This window comes from Lepisma saccharinum, chromosome 7 (assembly GCF_977018435.1).
Source record: "Lepisma saccharinum chromosome 7, izLepSacc3.1, whole genome shotgun sequence".
Classification (NCBI taxonomy): domain Eukaryota; kingdom Metazoa; phylum Arthropoda; class Insecta; order Zygentoma; family Lepismatidae; genus Lepisma; species Lepisma saccharinum.
This window is the reverse complement of record NC_139235.1, coordinates 43,122,287-43,142,822: the sequence shown is the minus strand read 5'-3', so window position 1 is coordinate 43,142,822 and position 20,536 is coordinate 43,122,287. Positions and strand designations below refer to the sequence as shown.

General features: G+C 36.6%; 1 protein-coding gene across 1 annotated transcript in view; it reads right to left on the bottom strand.

The window, feature by feature from the left end:
• Window positions 1–8,654: 8,654 nt before the first annotated feature.
• LOC145989826 (putative E3 ubiquitin-protein ligase UBR7) overlaps window positions 8,655–20,536 on the bottom strand; it is a 59,339-nt gene continuing 47,457 nt past the window's right edge. The window contains exons 7-10 of the mRNA XM_083125211.1: window positions 19,565–19,622; window positions 15,205–15,305; window positions 13,622–13,805; window positions 8,655–9,831 (exon numbers count right to left, since the gene is read on the bottom strand). Coding sequence (XP_082981337.1) covers window positions 9,674–9,831; window positions 13,622–13,805; window positions 15,205–15,305; window positions 19,565–19,622 — 501 coding nt within the window. The 3' untranslated portion in view covers window positions 8,655–9,673. The remainder of the gene's footprint in view (window positions 9,832–13,621; window positions 13,806–15,204; window positions 15,306–19,564; window positions 19,623–20,536) is intronic.

Below are 20,536 nucleotides of genomic sequence, written 5' to 3'. Positions count from 1 at the left end.
CTTAGAATGTCCAAAACATATCCTTTCTGGATGTCCACTGGACGGACATCCAATGGGTGTCTACAGGACATTCCTATATATCCAGAATTTTGGCACGAATATCCAGAAAATATCCATTAGATGTCTTCTGGATATTTGTGTGCTGTGTGGGTTTACTCTCAAATTTTGGTTCAACTCCCCATATTTTAGCTAATGATTTAGCTAACAATGATTTCTGAAAATTCTGTCTGTATACAAATAATATACTTTTAACACTATAACAACGGCTACAATGACTATACGTTATTGTCGGATCTATTGGACCCGGGGAAATAAGTTACTTTTTTTCAGGCGTTCAAATTTTCTAATTTATATCAATGACTGAAAATAATGTTTCAGGTTATTTATTAATGACATTTAACCATTTACATGTTTCTAATATGTAACATGTTTTACAAAAGAACTTTAAACATTGAATAACATATGTTATAAAGAAACCTTTGAGTTTTGAGTATAATAGTTTTTTTTACATTTGAAACATTTTTATCATAAGTCCAGTTATCATTAATGATTTTTAAGAATTTACATATTTTTATTATCTACTCTTTGTCAAAAATAACTTACAACATCGATTAACAAGTGTTACATAGAACACGTAAATGCTGAGTACAAACATTTGCATACATTTCGGCGCACTGTTCTTGTTTTCCGATTGATTTTTGATGGACAAATATGACACCTCCTTCTGGATTACTTCTGTACACCTTGCTCTTCATTTGAACACCCGTTGGTTTGCTCGTCCATTACTAGTTTGAAACTGAGCTCCTTTCCCCAGGTACTGCAAGAACCTTCTATGTCTACCTGATTTGGCTCCCAATTCTTACGGATGTACTGTTTGGTACAAAACAAATGCATTTAGTGCACTGAAGTCGATCATGTCATGAAATATAACCCATGGCCTTCTCCGAGCTTTTCGTTTCACACTATAGTTTCATACCATTTTGTGTTATTAGCTGTGCTGTGGAAGCGTCGATTTTCGGCTGTTCACGGAACGTAGAAAGTAGAATCACAACTTTGTTGTTCTTGAGGCAATATGATGCTATCAAGTTAATCTTGAAATCCAAACAACGTGGAGCAACACACTCGCTGTTTTCTGGCAGTAAACTCTGGCGGCACCTCTCCTTTGTTATTTCGCATCATGCCGAATAGAGTGTTTCTTGGCAAGTAGATCCCTTGCAAGAGATACACTCGTGAAGAAATTATGGCACGTGATGTTTCTTCCACTACCTTCGATTTCCTTCACTACTTTCTCTACTTGATTTTTCTCCCTAGTAACTCCAGCTTCCTTTCCTTTGTAGATTTTAGCTTTCAAAACATAATGCTTTCCCACGGGTGCGAACGTGAACAAAGTGGAAAAAACAAAGCACCGAGGAAGCTGTTTGAGAATCACAAATCAGCCACAGCTTAATTCCGTATTTACCAGATTTCGACGGCATGTACTGTATAAAAGTGCATCGCCTTCTAAAATTTACCAGTTGTTCGTATACAGTCATGATGCAATCAGGAATGTACGCTTCTCGTAGTTAAACAGTCCAAGTTTCGAATACATCTCTTATAGGTTCGAGCTTACCTGGAGACGAGACCTAAGCTTTCGTGTATTTGGTACGCGAGCCATTGTATTTCTTCAATTATACACAAGAACTCTGTAAGAACGAACAAATTCGTCATCCAAACTACACAGATGCTTTGCATCAAACAAAGTGTGCATGCATATTCGTTCAGAAAGTTCAGGAAAATTGCGGCACCTGTGCTTTGAAACCAACAAACTGAAATAACCAATAATGGTTATGCAGACTAATGTCGAAAAACAAAAAAATTCTTTTCTGTAGTATCAGTCTGCAACTTAGGATATTTGTTTTTCCTGGGTAAACTGAACAGGCAAAGGGTACTGTATATGATTTCAAGTGATTGATTTGCTTTATTTTACTTCGCGGTTTGCTCCCCCTGGCTAATTTGCGAAGATGGGGATCAGTGATGAAATTGATCCATGGACATTTACAAAGAACCATGCCCCAGTTGGATTCGAACCCGAGCCCATTGACATCGCAGGGCGATGTGCTAACCACTCAGGAACGGAGTCCAGTAATATGCTTTTCAAGGTTATGACTGTCGTTGAAAAGTCACAGAGGCGAAGAGGGATATTTCTGCAGTAGAAAAAAATAGGCCCATATATTTAAAAATTAAAATCGGGCCTAAAGGACCTGTCCGTCCGCAACGCGAGTAATACATTTTCTGACCAAACTTAAAAAATAACCAAATATTAAAATAAATGATTTCAAAGGACTTCGAAATTGACGAAAAGCCACGGAAGGAAAACACATTCATTTGCAGCATTAAAAAATTAAACAGGTATAAAAATTGAAACCGGGCCTAAAAGACCCGTCCGTCGTTACAGTGTTAAGGATGTTCGAAGCTTTTTCCAAGTCTACATTTTTGTTATTGCAGAACTGGAGATATCAAATGCACTGTTTCAACTATTTTTGTTTGCAGCACTATTTCAATAATAAATTCAAACTTTTCTAGTCTTCTCTTTTTCAATGATAAAACTTTGCATCTTTCATCACCTTTTTCAGATTCTATTATTCTTGGAAGTGCCTTCATAGCCTCGCATAAGCGTATAACTAAATGATCTGATTGACTGAAATCTAGAATAATACAGGGTTGGATCAAAAGTTTTTCCTTGTTTACCAGTTGACTAAAATAACTGGTATAATGTTCTACTGTTTCGTAAAGCTGACTTTTGTCAGTGATTGCATGTGCATCACCAATGACTGTTGGGGGTGTGTAACGAACTATATGTTATTGAAACTTCACAATAATGACCTCTCACTTTTTCTCTCTCTTTCCATTCAAAACCAACAAATCTCATGGGTAATAAAATAAGGTGGACAAAAATAGAGGAAGTTTTTACTGATTGACTTTGTAACAACAGCCACTCTAGCAATTTTTATTTTTGTTATTTTTTAATGTCACTTTTTCCGCCACTTCTGGCTAATTACAACAAGGGGGATAAGTGATTTGATATGATTAAGCAGTGGCGGCTCGTGGTCTGGCTCTACGGGTGTGCACTTCAGCCTCACACCTTGAAGTCACCCCTCTCAAATGCACGCACCTGTTTTGCATACCTAATGATGTAAAATGTATTGGAAACAAGTTGTGACCACCTTTCACTGAAAATGAAGTTGTGGCTATATTTCATGGAAAATTTTTAAATTATCAACAACGTTAAATATTAAGTTTCTGCTTTCGCTATGTACTTTTACCCTTCCATGATGAAATCAAACACTGTGTACTGAAACAGGAACGAGCGAGCTTTTGAGAGTGCTGAACAATTTTGCAACACAGGACCAGGCAAACAAAGGAAACAGCTGACTGATATATGCTCCCTTCATGCGGGTTGATAATTCGACAACAGTATGACAGGGAGTTTATTTTGCCTGTGAGTAGGTGTGACTCACTTTCCTGTACTGCAGTCTGTCTGTAACGATGGTACGTATGGAACCGAAACTCACTCCCACATCCATGCTGATGTCCCTGATGCTGACTTGTCTGTTTGCATGGATTATCCAGTCGACTTGCTCCTCCAGAGTGTCAATGATGACGATGTGAGCTTGACCAGGTCGCTCATCATCCTTCAAAGATTCCCTTCACTTGCAAAAACGCTTGTGCCAGTCCTGCACACGGGTCAATGACAGAGCATCTTCTCCATTTGCCGCTGCATTTCGCGAACTCAAACACGAATAACACCACATTGCTCTTCTTTGCTGGAAAACACTCTGCTGCGGCAGGTGACTGCCTGCCTGCTTGGACAATATTGCTGCCCGACCACCTATGCATATCACGTGCTCACATGCGACTATCTAGGGTGGGTCAATTATACAGTAGGAGTTTCCTTCCTTATGTCCTACTCTATCCCTAAACAGGGTTGTCACCACACACATACATAAATATAACCCAATACATCCATTGTTTCGTTTTCATTCGATTCACCCTAATATATTAGTCTGATATCTCTATTACCTGGGTATCTGAATTATTCGTATATCCAAATTACAGTGCGTCCATTTCGATCTTCAGCCGAGAGATCGGGAGAAGCGTGGCGGGCGGCGCTGCTGACATTTGCGGCCTGTAATGCCCGCTTATTTTTATGGACATATGCAGACATTTATATAAATATTGCAAAACGAGCACTAACCTGTGTTATAATTTATCATCTGTAATTCATCCAAGCTCTGCCCTTATATACACAAAAAATACGCTTTAGAAACGATGTTAAGAGCCACAGATAATAAAACATTTTAATCATAGTTTTGACCAGTAACGTCCTGCTTAAGTTTATATCCTTGAAAGAGTTTTGTGCCGATTGGGATCGTTTGGAGGTTTCGAATGTGCAACACTGTATCAAGATTACGCTGTAGACGAAACCGTTAAAAGTCAATGGTGTTCGTGAGCTTCCTTGCAATCCGAAATCTCCGAGCTCGAGTTTTTTGTTCCTTCACGACAGAGCTGTGAATATAGTGGCGAGCAGATGTAAACCAAGTGCGCAAGTGTTATTATTAATTACTTGCCGTTACTTGTTTGTGTTATTGCAGTGTGTATGTGTATTGTGTCAGTAAGAGGATTGGAATGCCAGCCACAAGGTTCACGTTACGAAGGGGGCTGATAAGTTCTCGGCCCGACCCAGAAGGACTTTAGCTACAGGCACGAAAGTTTCAGGCTATTCAACGTATTCTCCCCTAAAGTCTACACACTTGGCACTTGGTGGATATCAGTTTGAACAACTCTTAATACACATGTTAGTGCTCGTTTTGCAATATTTATATAAATGTCTGCATATGTCCATAAAAATAAGCGGGCATTACAGGCCGCAAATGTCGGCATCTCCGTCAGCGCCGCCCGCCACGCTTCTCCCGATCTCTCGGCTGAAGATCGAAATGGACGCACGGTACTTGTTGCATCCAAAATGGATATCGGATAATTTGAAATCCAGATATTCGTTATCCAAATTTTATTGCCATCCCTACTCTGTGTATATATATAATAGTTAGCATTCTCACCATTGATCCATGGTGGAAGTTCCAAACTTTCCGTGATAACTCGGCAACCTCAGGACACCTGTGGAACTACTCTAGTTAAATGGCAGCGAAGATGTGAGTCTATGAGCAGACTGTCACTGACTACTTAGCACATCTTTGCACTTGTTGCACAAGATATTTAACCCTTAAACAGAAACATAGGTCTTTACTTCATAATTAGAAACATCTGGTCTGAGAGACCCTATTTTTTAATATTTGTTATTACATTTTTTTAGACAATGAAAGGGCAAAATTCTGATTAATAACTCAAATTTATTGAAAACTAAAATTACATGGGAACAAAACTAAGAAAATGTATTATGTAAATCACTTCCAACCTTAGCATTGAATACGTAATGCGAAACTCCCGGTTTGCATGTTTTCAAACAATAAGAAGTCTCTCGTAACAGTCACAAACTGAGCAGTAACATGTGCAGAGAGTAGGCAAGTGGTTGATAATAAGGTACTGTGGAGGGGGGAGAGACAGCTCAATCAGTGTTGCCACACTAGAACTACAAAACATTAACCCTTAGTAGCCACGCGGTCTGACGAAAGTAAGCCCAGTGTCGCAGAGGCTTTGAGCGGGAAATTTGAATTCGTATACATAATGGAGAAAAATCGTAATAACTCTGGCACTATGGGACCAATCTACTTCGGATAACTTTTGTTTTGCAGGCAATACATCGGTGCATGCAACCATGTAAAATTTGGATGCCCCAACCGTGGGGGGGTTATGGGCGGGGGCCGCATCCCCCGAATTTCAATGAAAAAAAAAATGTGGAGTTTGACCCCTCTTCTCCAGCTACTTTCGGGAGAAAACTGGAACTTTTGCTTTTTTTTTTTCTCTCTTCTTCTTCCCAATGAATGGACCTTCCGCAACAGAATGAAACTTGATTCATGTTCGTGGGTGCAATACAATTTGAATAATAAGGCAAAACGTAAAACTCTAGCAAATTTTAGCCAATTTGTATATTATTCATAAAATTGTTATAACTGACACTATGGGACCAATCTGCTTCGGATAACTTTTGTTTTGCAGCTAGAACATCACTGCATGCAACCAAGTAAAATTTAGATGCCCCAACCGCGGGGGAGCTTATGGGCGGGGGCTGCATCCCCCGAATTTCAATGAAAAAAGCATGAAAATGTGGAGTTTGACCCCTCTTCTCCAGCTACTTTGGGGAGAAAACTGGAACTTTTGCTTTTTTCGTTCACACTTGCATCTTGTGTAGCTACTGTGAATCTATTTCTTCCCTGTTGACTCTGCTCTTTGTGGAAATATGTCCAGAAGGAAACGATTGTGCATTAGGGAAATCGATGAGCTGTTATATGATACAAACTGTTTTATGGTGAGGCCTTTCCTAACAGAGGAGGGAAGGGAGCCTTTGCAATCGTTTGTTTTGTCTATACTTCTGGATAGACCCACGCTTTACTCTCATGCTTCTGGCCTCTGGCTATCGTCAAGCTTCATTTCATTTCTAACATAGAGGCGACAGAAAGCTGACACCGCCAAAACTCATCCAATCCCCCCCCCCCCGCCACACCTTTGGCTGGATCACCAATTCTAAACACAATGTGTGCCTTATCAGTACTAAATCACAGCGTTGGAAGCTTGGAGGAAAACAGCATCGTAAATACCAAGCATTCATTGTGTCTGTCAAGTGTCGAGCCAACACGTGTTTGGGTGAGCCCAAACAAGTGACATATTCCGAGAAAGGAGAGGGGGGGATTTGGAATTTTTGTAAACACATGTTCCCGAACGAACTGTCAGTGTTTCAACCTCAATATACAAATATAAGTGTGACAAACCCTCGGTAATTGTACCTAAAGCTGTTTGTAACATATGTGTTACAGAGGATACAAGGGACATACTTTTTTGGTAACATATGTGTTACTTGGGCAGGTTAAAGGTTTCACAGACCGATGTCTCTGTTTAAGGGTTAATATTACACCATAAATTTGTGATTTTACATCCCTGTTCCTTTACACTAACTGTGATAATGGGGATGAATGATGATTAGATGAAATCTATGAAGGAACAACAATGTTCAGGCCTAGGCTTGAACATAGAATTGGGATTGCATAACAATCACCACCATGCCATAATCAACTGACACAACAGGGATTATAATGACACATAAAGAAATGAATTTCAATGAAGCACACTTACACATAAATGATGTGTTACATTAAAGTACATGCTGTAATTTTCTGTTTTGGTGTGGTTATTCAGTTTATCATAATACATAGAGGAAAAATTAATATAAATGTGAAAGAAAAATTAAATTATTTGAAGAAAAAATACAACTACATAAGTTACAAGGCCTTTAATAGAAGTGACTTGTTAGTACTGGTAATTATGAAATGAGTACCAGGGAGCTTTCATATCAAATTGATGAGCAACACTTGACACTTAGGAAATGAACCTTCAGAAATAAATGCAATCTTATGTACCAGAATGACAACAAGCTGCATGTGTTGCTTGTCACTTGTGTGCAGGGTTGTGCAATTACGTGTAAAAAAAAAAAAAAGGTTTTCTACATGACACTTAAATTACACGTAAAATATGTATAAAACTAGAATCAAACATAAAAATTAAAAGAAAACATGTTTTTTTTTGCTATGGTTATTTTTATGTATGGCAGTTGGCAGTGGCAGAAAAGCGACAAACAATTATATCGTGTATATAATGCGCAGTACAATTTAGGTTTAAGAAATGGGGTTCTTACATGTAGGTCGTAAAGCTGTTGCTATGCTGATCAACAGCAAATGGCATCATACCTATTCAGAATATCACCGGTTGCTATGTGGATCAAGAGGAGAATATCATCTTGTGTATACAAGGAGACGCCAACCCACGCCACCTTCCCTCTCCGCTGTGTTTAGCATCCCAAAGCTGTAACCACCTTGTTTACTCTGTAGTAGAAGTGATATCAAAATTATGTTACGGATTTGCAGCCCTCAGGAAGTTGTTTCCTATTATCAACAACAGCTGATACACATACCATGTGATGGGAGGCGCATGCTCGAATTTTGCCATAATGGCGATGCTTTTCTTGGTCACAAAATGTTCCATTACTAAGTGAAATCATGGGAAATGACCATTTCACTTTTACTTGGTTGGTTTGGTGTTTTAAGTCCACTCTATGTATAGTAAGGCTGATTAGGACTGGACTTACAGTTTGAAGTGGGATCCCAACCACTAAGTGCCTCCACCGGGTATCGAACCCCGGACCCCTTGATTTCAAGGCGATGATTTTTAGTGCTTTTTTAAATATTATTATTGTTAAGAAATCCAATCCGGTAAATTGTATTATGGTTTTATATTCGCTGTCTAAATTATTCTGTGCATAATATGCACCACTGTTTTTGGGGGCAAAAAATTTGGAAAAAAGTGGGTATTATACATGAGTAAATACAGTATGCACCTGCACTTCTATAACCACAAGTCATAAAACAATGGGTATTCAGAAAGATAAATCATAAAGGTACAAATAATACAACCTACAACAAAATGGAATACCACAAAAAAATTACATATTAAAAATTATGCCATTTTTATTCACAATTTAAACAAATATCACTCTTGACATTTGGATTTCAAACAAATGCAATCTGGAGATTCTGACATTGCAAAACAAAGCAAGAAAAATACTTCTACAGTGATTACACCACAGTTACTTTAGTCTTGATACATTTCACATTCAAACAAATCTTGAAAAAAAATGTGACTGCAGATTAACTTCCTTGATGTTGACATGAATACATAGCTGCAAACACTTTATTTACTTATTGCTTTCAATATTTTTCAACTAATTGTTAAAAAATACATCACAAAACATATACAAGATGATGGATACTAATTCACAAATATATAGGAACTAAAAACATACCCTGAAGTAAATCAACAATGTGAAAAGGTAAATAATTTCTTCCATGAAATAAATAATAAAAGCCAATAAGTATTTGTGGAGCAAAATGCATAAAAAATTATTATCATTTCTTGTTTGCATGCAATTACTGCATCATGAGAAAATTAATTAAAAGGAGACTAAAAACATAGGAGTGAAGTAAAATAATATTCAACTGGAACTCAATTTAAACAATTTCAAATATTATGGCTGGTTGTACAAGGGTAAGGTTGAGAATAATACACTTATGCTTCAAATATCACTAATTCAGTCATTACGTCTATACAGAACACGGTGCAATATTGAAAATTACTATGGCAAAGCTCATTTCTGAAGCTCTTGCACGGCTCGTAAATACTAGAAAAAATAAATTAGGCACAAAAATAGTCAATTTTAACTAAAAGAAGGAATACCCGATGAAGTGTGATGTTGATACCACCAGAAAAAATAATCAGATAATATAATACTACACTTGGTAGGGTCCCTGCAAAAACATTACTTATAAAACAACACACAAATGACCACCGAATGAATGAAATCACAGTCTTTCTGACCAACATATGTCTCTTCTTTGAAAAAGAAAAAAAAATACCCTTATCCATATTAAAATTGTATCACTGTGTATTACCTCATGCTGAATGACAACAATCAGCGACAAAAATGAGGTATTTGGACTTGCAGTCTTTGCTTCTTACGAGCTTCCATTTCAGAGAAGAATTCACGGATATCTTCTTCCCTCACTACCTTCTTACTATCTGCAAATCTCTGCAGATATTCTTTCAAGTGGACCTTCATGTTGTTATACTCTGGAACAGTTCAAAACAATCATGTTAGGTGCAAGCAGCTAACAGCTTACCAAGATAAAAATTCAGCAATTAATATATGATGGTGGCTACAGACACAATGTGAAAAATATGGAGTTGAGCTGATACCACTTTGAACAAACACTGGTACTGGTTTCCACTGCATAAGAAAAGTTATTCATATTTGGGAAATGAGAGATGCGATAGTAAATAAATACAGAGTAACTATAGATCGACCACAAGGAAAAAACCTTGGGACGAAAAGTCCCCACGCAGCTTTCCCTTCTTCCCTCCACCTCCAGCCATAAGGAAGCATGGTCCACTCTCCCCCTCCCCTACTTGCGGGGGTATGGTGCACAGGAGTCGCGGGTCTGCGCAGGTTGTTTTGATCGTAGTTCCACTATAGTACTCGCGTTGTCTGCGAAACCATTTTTCCATAGCTCTATCAATTTCAGCGGCCACTGTTACCATCCTCATTGGAACTTCTTGCACTGTTGCTTGGCATGCTTCTGTTGTCTTTAGTCCTTTGGCTGCCACTAGGTGTGCTGTTGTCAACTGCCTGTCTGTGTCCGTGTCGTCTGCTATTGCCCAGTATTAACTGTTGCAGTGGTGTGCTTGTCCGCTTTCGATGATTAGCTCATGTAGGAAGTGCATGATGGTGTGAGTTTCCTTGATTCTGGTGTGTCTGAGTGTGTGGGCTGTGTGCTTGACATGCACCTTTTTGATTTTATGGCTGTTGTATTTGATGTGCTTAGAAGACCAGTGGTGGGTTGGTTTCTTTTTTCTTTTGCATTAGTTAGGTGTTGTTTGATTCTTTCTTTGATAGATCTGATGGACCTGCCGATGTTATGTGCTTTGCACTTGCACATTGCACATTAATAGAGCTATAGTTTCGCAGAGAAAGTGAGTATTAGGTTATCTGTTATAAAAAAAAAAGGTTTAGAATATTTACAAATATTAATATATGCACCATTCCATGTTAAATGAACCAATGAAGAGACACTTTTCACACATATTGATTCATTTGAAATAGGGCCACCTGAGATAGGAAAATATGCAACGTTGCAGATCCATATCTTCCATATTTCCGAAATTACAGGGGAGCAAAATGTGTAATTCTGACAATTTTTTCCAACATCTTGTTAACTTGAAATTGCAATATTTCGGCAATCAAGGCACGTATAGAAGTGATTCAGATGGCGTTGGAAAGGTCTTGAAGAGCTCTTTCACACGAGATATTATACATGCCTAGGACAGGGGAAAATAAAAAAGATAGTGTAAAGAAAATTTGTGGATATTTTCTCAAAAATGGGTATTTTAATTAATTTTTCAAAAATATATACAGTGGAACCCCAATTTTACGTTCCCGGAATTTACATTTTCCTGCATTATACAATCAATCTTCACAGTCCCAACACAGCAAGAATGTTATAAAATTTTCCTCATTTTACATTTACCAGTATTTTCAGTTTCTTCAGCTTGGTCCCCTGAAAAACATAAAATGAAGCTTCCACTGTATATATGTCATGCATCTATTATCTGGAGTTATGTTAGATTTAGCTATTAGTATGTTCCTGCATTATACTACTGAAAAGCAACATACATGCCTAATGCAGCAGTTGAATTTGCACACTACGTAAGGACAAGAGATTCAAAATTACACTAAAAAAACCCCACTTTATCAAGATAACTATACAATATTCCTATAGAAAATAAAAATACAATTCTATTCTAAATTACAAGACTACACATGAAGAAAATGTCAAATTATTGCACTGTTACCATTCTTCGCATAATAATTATACTGTAATAAAATTTAAATATCTATTGTTTATATAATTTGATGTAACAGAGATATACCGTATTGGCCTGAATATAAGCCACACATTTTACCCAAATTTCAATTGTGAAAAATTAGGATGAGTCTTATATTCGCGACCTTAAAAAAATATGACATTTCGTCAAATCATATGCTGACTTCTAATTTTGAAAAAACGATAATGTAACAATAGCATTGTAGAAACTGGCTGCATTGTAAAAACTGTCAAGACTTCTTGATAATGTACTCTTTGATTTTATTAAGATTGTGTTCGTTCTTCTCTAAGGTTATACAGGTACTCACTTCTACTGATCGATTATATGGATTGATATGAACGATTGTGTGGAGAAGAAAGCATCATCAAGCCTTGGATTAAGGCGTAGTTACGATGCAAGTTTCACAGTTGTAACCTAATTTTTCAATAATGATGCTGTATTTTGTATGTACTGTATTTATGATAAAATAAAGTACCTATGTACCTAATTAATTATATTTCCCTGAAACTGCCGGTAAATGGTTACCGGTACGTATTTTCTTTTCTTCCATCAGCTTATATTCGGGTATCATGTTTTTTCTTTTCGCTCCTTCAAATTTTAGGGTGTTGCTTATATGCGGAGGTGGCTTATATTCGGGCCAATACAGTAGTAATTTGTACCAAGTGAATAGCGTTGAAGCTGTATTGCTACCTTAAGACGGTAAATATGGAATATCTATCATTACACTGAAATGAGATAGAGTTGCTACAACAAATTCCCAAAAGGATGGTGGCAGTGGCTATCAAAATCAATAGAACTTCTTACAAACCAATTTCATGGGTGTGTGTATCTTTCTCTGGAACACGAATGGAATATCTAAACGCATGGCCATGCAATTAGACAGGTGGCAGAAGTTCGCGCTGTTGCCATGTCGGAGCACAACCCCATGTGTTCGGAGGTTTAAGAGATCGAAAGATCTTGTTGTAGAGTTGGTCTTTGTAATCCATGTGATACAAACTGACAATATGACAAACTGTGTGCCCTATGCTTGAACTAGGCAGTGCAGCCCGGTTGATGTTGCCACAGTGTGCGGGAACCAGTGACTTTTGTTCTGCTCGTCAGTGCAATTCTGCGCAACCACCTATTTTCATGACCATGCATCTAGTTGTGCATTTAACTTGCAAATAAAGTTGTTATAATGAGCATTTTCTACTTCTAACAGGTTCTTGATAGCTTTCTTGACTTGCTTTGTTCTAAAAAAAAAAAAAATCAACTTCTTACAAACCAATTTCATGGGTGTGTGTATCTTTCTCTGGAACACGAATGGAATATCTAAATGCATGGCCATGCAATTAGACAGGTGGCAGAAGTTCGCGCTGTTGCCATGTCGGAGCACAACCCCATGTGTTCGGAGGTTTAAGAGATTGAAAGATCTTGTTGTAGAGTTGGTCTTTGTAATCCATGTGATACAAACTGACAATATGACAAACTGTGTGCCCTATGCTTGAACTAGGCAGTGCAGCCCGGTTGATGTTGCCACAGTGTGCAGGAACCAGTGACTTTTGTTCTGCTCGCCAGTGCAATTCTGCGCAACCACCTATTTTCATGACCATGCATCTAGTTGTGCATTTATTAACTTGCAAATAAAGTTGTTATAATGAGCATTTTCTACTTCTAACAGGTTCTTGATAGCTTTCTTGACTTGCTTTGTTCTAAAAAAAAAAAAATCAACATTAAATATCATGCCTCTGCTTTCGCTGATACAAACATTTGGCTTTGATTAAAAGTGACACTGATGTGTTGAACAAAACCTTATATTTTGGTAATACAGGGGCAGGATTACCTTGCAAGCAGATGACTGCATCATTTGAAAATTGAAACAACTTGAAAATTTGACAACAGTGCCAGAGGGTTTCTCTCTTCTTAGTACAGCAGCAGCAAATTTATCTGATTTGTCGATATGCTACAAACATACATTTAACTTTATTTCTGGTCTTACCTTGGATAGCTTCTATCTGTTTTACCCTGTCCATTGAAGAGAGAAGTGTCGGTAGAGCATTCATTCCTTTCTCATACTGAGAAGTTTGGTCAGCTCCTGTCTTAGCTTTTCCAGCTTCTTCGTACATCTGAACAGTATCTTTCTCATCAAGCAAATAACTTACATCCTCTGATTTGTACAGCTCCTACAAAATAAAAATTAAGTAAACTATCAATATACCAATTTATGCTTGCAAAATTCATAGTCTACTACAGCACAGTCATTCTCACCTTCAGTTATGCTAGTTGGAATCATAAACAGGATCAAACTCATTTTGGCAAAATAAATTCTACAACTCTTCCTAGGCAATTTTAGAGTAAATTTCCAGACAATTCCCGAGGGCTCGTATGGATCAACTTCATACCCGAATAACAAATGCAATTGACACACAAGATCATACTGCAGCTGATATGATGAACCAACTCCGTAAGTTTTTGTCCCACATTCCTAATAAGCGGTCTTTTCTATTCCAGGCGACAGGTTTGAGAGATATGTCCTGAACACAACATTTCCAGCACACTGGATTGGTAGAAATGGTGTAATTGCCTGGTCTCCTATGCCCCCTGATATTACACCACTTGACTTTCTTTTTTGGGGAGATATATATCAAGGACAGGGCTCCCCGTAGCCAAGTGATTAACGTTCTCATCTTTCGTGTGAGCAGTCCGAGGTTCGATTCCTGGTGGGAGCCCCAAAAATTTCGATGTTGACCCAGCAGCGTGAGAACAATTAGGGAGCGAGGCTCTGGGCATGAAAGTCAGGAAACAGCAGCGATGGGACTCGATGCGTTGAGGAAAAAAAAAAAAACGCTCTGGCAGGCCATGGCGCTTTGAAGGCTGTTGTACCACTGAGTTTTTACGTCAAGGACAGAGAGTGAAACAGAAAAATGTATGTTAACACAATTTTTATTTGCTTTCAATCAAACTGTTCAAATATTTTACAGGGCTGTTTACCAGAAAAAGCTTTTCTATGAGAAATATATATATGCAATTTTATTTTTTTAAAAATAAAAAATCTATTTAAATGAAAAAGTCTGATTTAAATAAAAAATCATAAAAAAAGTTTTGAAAAAAAAAATCATGATTTTTATCCAACCTGATCAATACTAAACATGATACTGTTATGTCAACAGATGACAACTTGAACATGATTGAAGTATTTTTAAAGTATCCACAATATTTACAATGATAGAATATAAATATTCCATCAACAACTGTCATATCAATCTACTGGTATTTAGGATTACTTGAGTATTGAGAAAGACAATAACTGTTACCCAGAAGTAATCAAACACACACATTTAACATGATTCCCAAATTATTCAGGATTTGCCAGTCAGCATGCCAACTTGGCTCTGGAGAAAATATCACTAATCATTGGTGATTGAATTCAGCTTATTAGTTTTAATTAATAGAAATAAAATTACGTGGAATTAAGTTACATGTTAGAGAAATATGATTGTATGTGCCCAAAAAATCTATGGATAACCCTGCTCTGAATTTGTTATCAATATTATTTCTACCTTTCTTTGAGTGTACGCTTACCTTACAGGAATCACAGCTACACAATAGTTTCCTCCACATGTTTGGCCAGAAGATAGCCCCTTCTCCATTGTACAAAGGTTTTGTTTTCTTCAGTTTACAGTCTAGAAAGTAGAAAAGGAAGAATTTCACTGTGAAAATGAAAAACTAGTTAGTGCTGTGGCTCAACAGAAAAGTTACTCCCGTCTTGGCAGGTTGTCCACGATGCAACAGGTGTTGTAGGTAACATAACTTTATTGCAAGTAACTGGATTTGTTGGCTGTGTTATTTAACACAAGCATTATTGGTTTATTTCAGCTATTTCTTGGGACAGACACACATTCATAGGTATATGTGTCAAAACTACATTACTACTATGCTGATAGCAAGGTGAACTGATTTAAATCAGGTGATTTTTTTTAAAAAAAAATCATTGATTTAAATCACTAAGTAAATAATTTATAGAATAACGTACATAAGGATTTTGTAGATATCAGAATCAATTTTGGTGAAAGTACATTCATCTCATAATCATTTAATGGTGTTTATTAGGCCCTAAGAAAGGAAAAGAAAGGAAACAAAATGTATGTACAGATGGGGTGAAGCACACCAAAAAGAAATGTAATATGTAAACTGTAAACACACACAAATTCTCTCGATTTGAAATTAAATAATTTTTCTAGGCAAAAATTTGTGCAGAAAAATATACAAAATACTAATCATGTTAAACTGTAAAGTGTCATTATCATTAAACTGTAAATGAACATCGTAGCTGATATTTTGCAAACTATCATTAAAAAAATTGCCAAAATTCAGCTACAAGACTTTAAAAAATATTTCAAGTTACAATTTAGAGTACATCCAGAATGTTTTATTTTCACTGGAAGAAAAGTTACTGAAATTATGTATTATAGTTTCATAAACATACTCGACAAATATTTCCATAGTAGGTTCATATGTGAAGTATCCGAAACAGAAATATGTATATTTACATTCAATTTTTTATTTGCTTTAATCAAAGTGTTCAAATATTTTACAGAGGTGTTTACTAGATAAAGTCTTTCTATAAAAAAAGACATATGTACATATATGTATGGTGCCAAAAACCACACCAGCAATTTTAAGTTTTTTCTTTAAAAAAAATAAAAAAATCGATTTAAATAAAATCCACCCTTGTTGATAGTAGATCTCTAATGTGCTCATTGATATTTTTTTTATGCTTTCTTATGAGATTTTAATGAGCATTTACTCAGAAATGTGAACAAAGGATAAAAATTTGAGAAAAACTTTGTTACCTCTGCTTCAATCTATTCTTAACTTGGAACTGTTAAAAAATCACAGCTCAAGAACCAACGGTCACAGAGAGATGAAATCATTTATTTTCCCCTGGAATAACAGGGCTTGCAAAGATGAGAATCAATGATGATATGATGAAATTGATAAGGGGACACTCACAAAGAACACCCATGCCCAGGTCGGGATTTGAACACAAGACCCCTGTCATCGTAGCATGCTGTGCCAACCACTCTGTCAGGGAGGTCTGTGATGGAAGAAGAAAATTGAAATTTTACATTAAAAAAAAAATAGTACTCTGCACACCCCTGCGGTGGCCTACTTGGGAGCTGCTAGACTGGATGGCACCCCTTAACATTGCTCAGAGTGGTAGTGTTATCTTGCTTTTATTCCAGTTGTCTTTTTCCTTCATTATTTTACACTGCACCATGGTCAAAAGAAGAAACCGCAATGGGGCATTAAAATTTAAGGTTCTAGACATGATACTGGATTAAAATATTCATAATGAACTGATAACATAGAATTGTGAAGTACATTAAAACCTTGTTAATCGAGACTAATGGGGGGATAACTTGATTGGTTTAACGAAAGTCCGGATTAACTGAAATAACCTAAAAGAACAGTAGAAAGTGCATTAAAACCCAGTTTATAGCAACAAAACACGTTTATTATGGTGTATTTAAAGGGCATAGGTCTAAATACACTATACAGTACAGTACAAGGTCTGCGGGAAACAGAATTTCATTAGTGGTTCACTGCCTTTTCTTTGGAAAGTTCTCTTGTTGACTTCTAGCCACATTTAAAACCTTGCATTCTGCATTTATTTGCACCTGGCTGGTTTAAGCAAAGTCCGGCTTATCGGGATCCGGATTAACGAGGTTTTACTGTACTTTGTTTTGTCTACTAACAAGTTTTGTCTGCAGATGCTAGTAACTTTTATTGGTGAAATGTGCAAATTATATGCATTCACAAACATCTAAACCTTAAAAAAACTCAATATGCTGACCAAGGCAGAAATTTATTTATTATAAAACAAACTAAACGTAACGTTTCAACCTTCTAGCAAGGTCTTCATCACACTCTGTACCAAGTACAACTGAAACAAGGTACAAAAAAGGACGATATATATATACACAAAAATAACTCATCCAGACTATTAGAAAGTTGTTTTCCTGGAACATTCCAGCAGGTGGCCTTCCCTTGACAACTGTAGTTTCAACTGAAAGGCTATGTAGCTAAACATTTTCTTTCACCTGGAAGGTGGTTGGACTCTTTATCTCACGCTCTTTTTCTTTTCTTTCTTCATTCTTCTTCCTTTCTCTTTCTCTCTTGTCCTTTCCACTCTATCTAACACCATCTTCCATTCTTTGTTTATCTTCAGTACCCCATTCCAGTTCATTGTCTCTTCTTCACCTTTCTTCTCTATTTCCTTGGCCTTCTTTCATTTTCTCACTAGCATTCTCTTCTCCCTTCCTATCTGCTTAGCCTCATACCACTCTATGTCATGTCCTGTTTCTCTCGTGTGTTTAAATATCGCATTTCTCCTCTCTTAAGTCGTACATAATGCCTATGTTGTTTCAACCTGTCTTTCAGCTTCTTTTTCGTTTCTCCTATGTACACACTCTAACATTCTTTACATTTCACTTTGTAGATAATCCCTTCCTCTTCCCTGTTTATCTTTTTCTTGTTTGTATTCTTCGCTATTCTTAAGATGCTTCTCCCATCCTTCCTGTAAGTTTTAATGCCTGCTTTCCTAAGCACTTTGCATATCTTTTTGTGATCTTCCCCATACTCCTTATTCCAAACCACCTATCTTTTTCTTTCTCTTCCAATTCTCCTCTGCCACTTTTCTTCCTCCTCCTGTTTTATGTCCAGTCTATCCTCCTCATAGCCATTCTTTTCCAGCTGTTTCCATAGGCTATTTATTTTGCCTTCTTTTTCACATTCTTTCATGCATATTTTCTTGATTCTGTCCTCCATATTCTTTATAAAATTTATTTTTGTCACCTCACTTACATCACTTCTTTTGTGGCAGAATACCCCTGCTGCACACTTCTTCTGATGCCAAGCGGTTTCAATTTCTTGTCCTCTCTTCCTTTTCATCAGTAGATCTAGGTAGCTTACCTTGTCTTCTTCTTCTACTTCGAGTTCCAACAATATTCCTCTTTCTTCATCTTGTATTTCTTTGGCAAATATATCAAGCTGCCTTAGTTCCCTTCCATATGCAAAAACAATTGTCCACATATCTGCAAAACAGAATTATTTTGCCACCTCCTTTTTCTACCACTTTCTTTTCCCATTTATTCATAACCAATTCAGCCAATGCTGGGCTTAGGCTAGAACCTATATTCAGTCCTTCACTCATTAACATTATTTTATCCCCCATTATATTGTAACCGTTATTCCAAATGGTTTCCAGCACCTTCACTACCCTTTCACTAAGCCATTCTCCTATAATTTCTTGTCCCATTCTCTTTTTAACAATGTCCAAAATGTGTCCCCTCTTGATGCTTGGGAACATACTTTTCACGTCTAAGCTAAACATTGTAGTCTTCATCTCATTCAACTTAAGTCCTTTTATGAGGTCCACCACTTGTTCACTGTTCTTAACTGCTCTGCTTTCTTGCTGTGTTACTAACACTTCAATAACTTTCTATAATTTCTTTTCCAAGGGTTCCACAGATATTTTTATGCAGGCTTCTTATGGTCGAGCTTGTCGAGGGCCAGTAATGGGAGTTAAATGGTCTTTTGCTTGGACCAGTTGTTAGGATAAAATGCTGTACTGGATGTACATATATAGTGTGGCCTCAAGAGTTGCCCGATCTTCATATGCACCCCTAAAAAATAGCTGTGAAAAGTTTTCTTTTATTATAAAAACATCACAATTCATACCATACTTATCTATTTTTCCTTTTGGTATTACGAAATATGAAACTGAAGGTCTTGTTACACTCTGACAAAAGATACATTTATCTTCAATGATTTTCCATCTAGGTTATTCTTCAGTGCAGTTTCACCCATTCTGACTTTGGTATAAATTCATTGTAAGAAATTAATTATTGCATCACACTATAAGAGATATTGTAATTACCTGATATATCTGTTCCGGACTCTCTGCTATTACTGCTGTGTGCTTTGATGGTACTAACCTGAAAAATATAAAAATACACCGAATGGTGTAAATATCATGGAAATTTTGCAAAAATGCATAGTTTTCATTTGTTTTACATTGACATGGCTTTTTAAAAAAAGGTTTAAATGATAGCTACTTCAATATTCTGATTATCTCGCATGTAAAAATTATGAATACATAATTGAGTGGCTCAGTAGTAAAACTTGATAACCCACACACTATTAAAAATTTTGTTAATGCTGGATTCAATTGCTGCACAGCCTAAAGTTGCTGTACTGATAGTCGGAAACATCTGGGTAACCCATAAGCCACAATGCAATGAATGCACTTTCATCTGCATTTTTCTTGGTTTCATACTTTTGTGGGTTATCAAGTTTTACTCCCGAGCTGCTCACTTAGTGTGTCTACCAAAATAACAAATCCAACATTATTGACTTTTTCTTTCCTTTTTCCTAGCATTTATTTCATCTGCCCCTCCTTAGGTGCAATTGCAAAATTAAGAAAATAGATATTTTTATTCAATAAAAAAACCCTACCACAAGGCTGACGATGAAGATGAAAAGTGAAGCTGTACTTTAACAGGAGATTTAGACTTTCTTTTGTTATTAATGCATGAAAAATTAATGCTTCAGACTTCATCCTGGATAAGGAATGGCCACATTACTTTATTTTATATTTTTACAAAACTTCAAGCACACAAGAATGTTATTCTTAAGAAACAAAGTGAACAAATCCTAACTACAATTCAAAACAATTTTAGATTTCCAATTATGAAATTTTATCAAATCCCAGTACAGGTATATAACAATGTAAATTCAATATACTGTGAAAAATAGCAAAAATTCTTGACCACAAGCATAATTTCTTGACTTAAATATAACGGGTAGATAGTTCTAACAAAATACTTACATTTATATAAATATTCTGAAT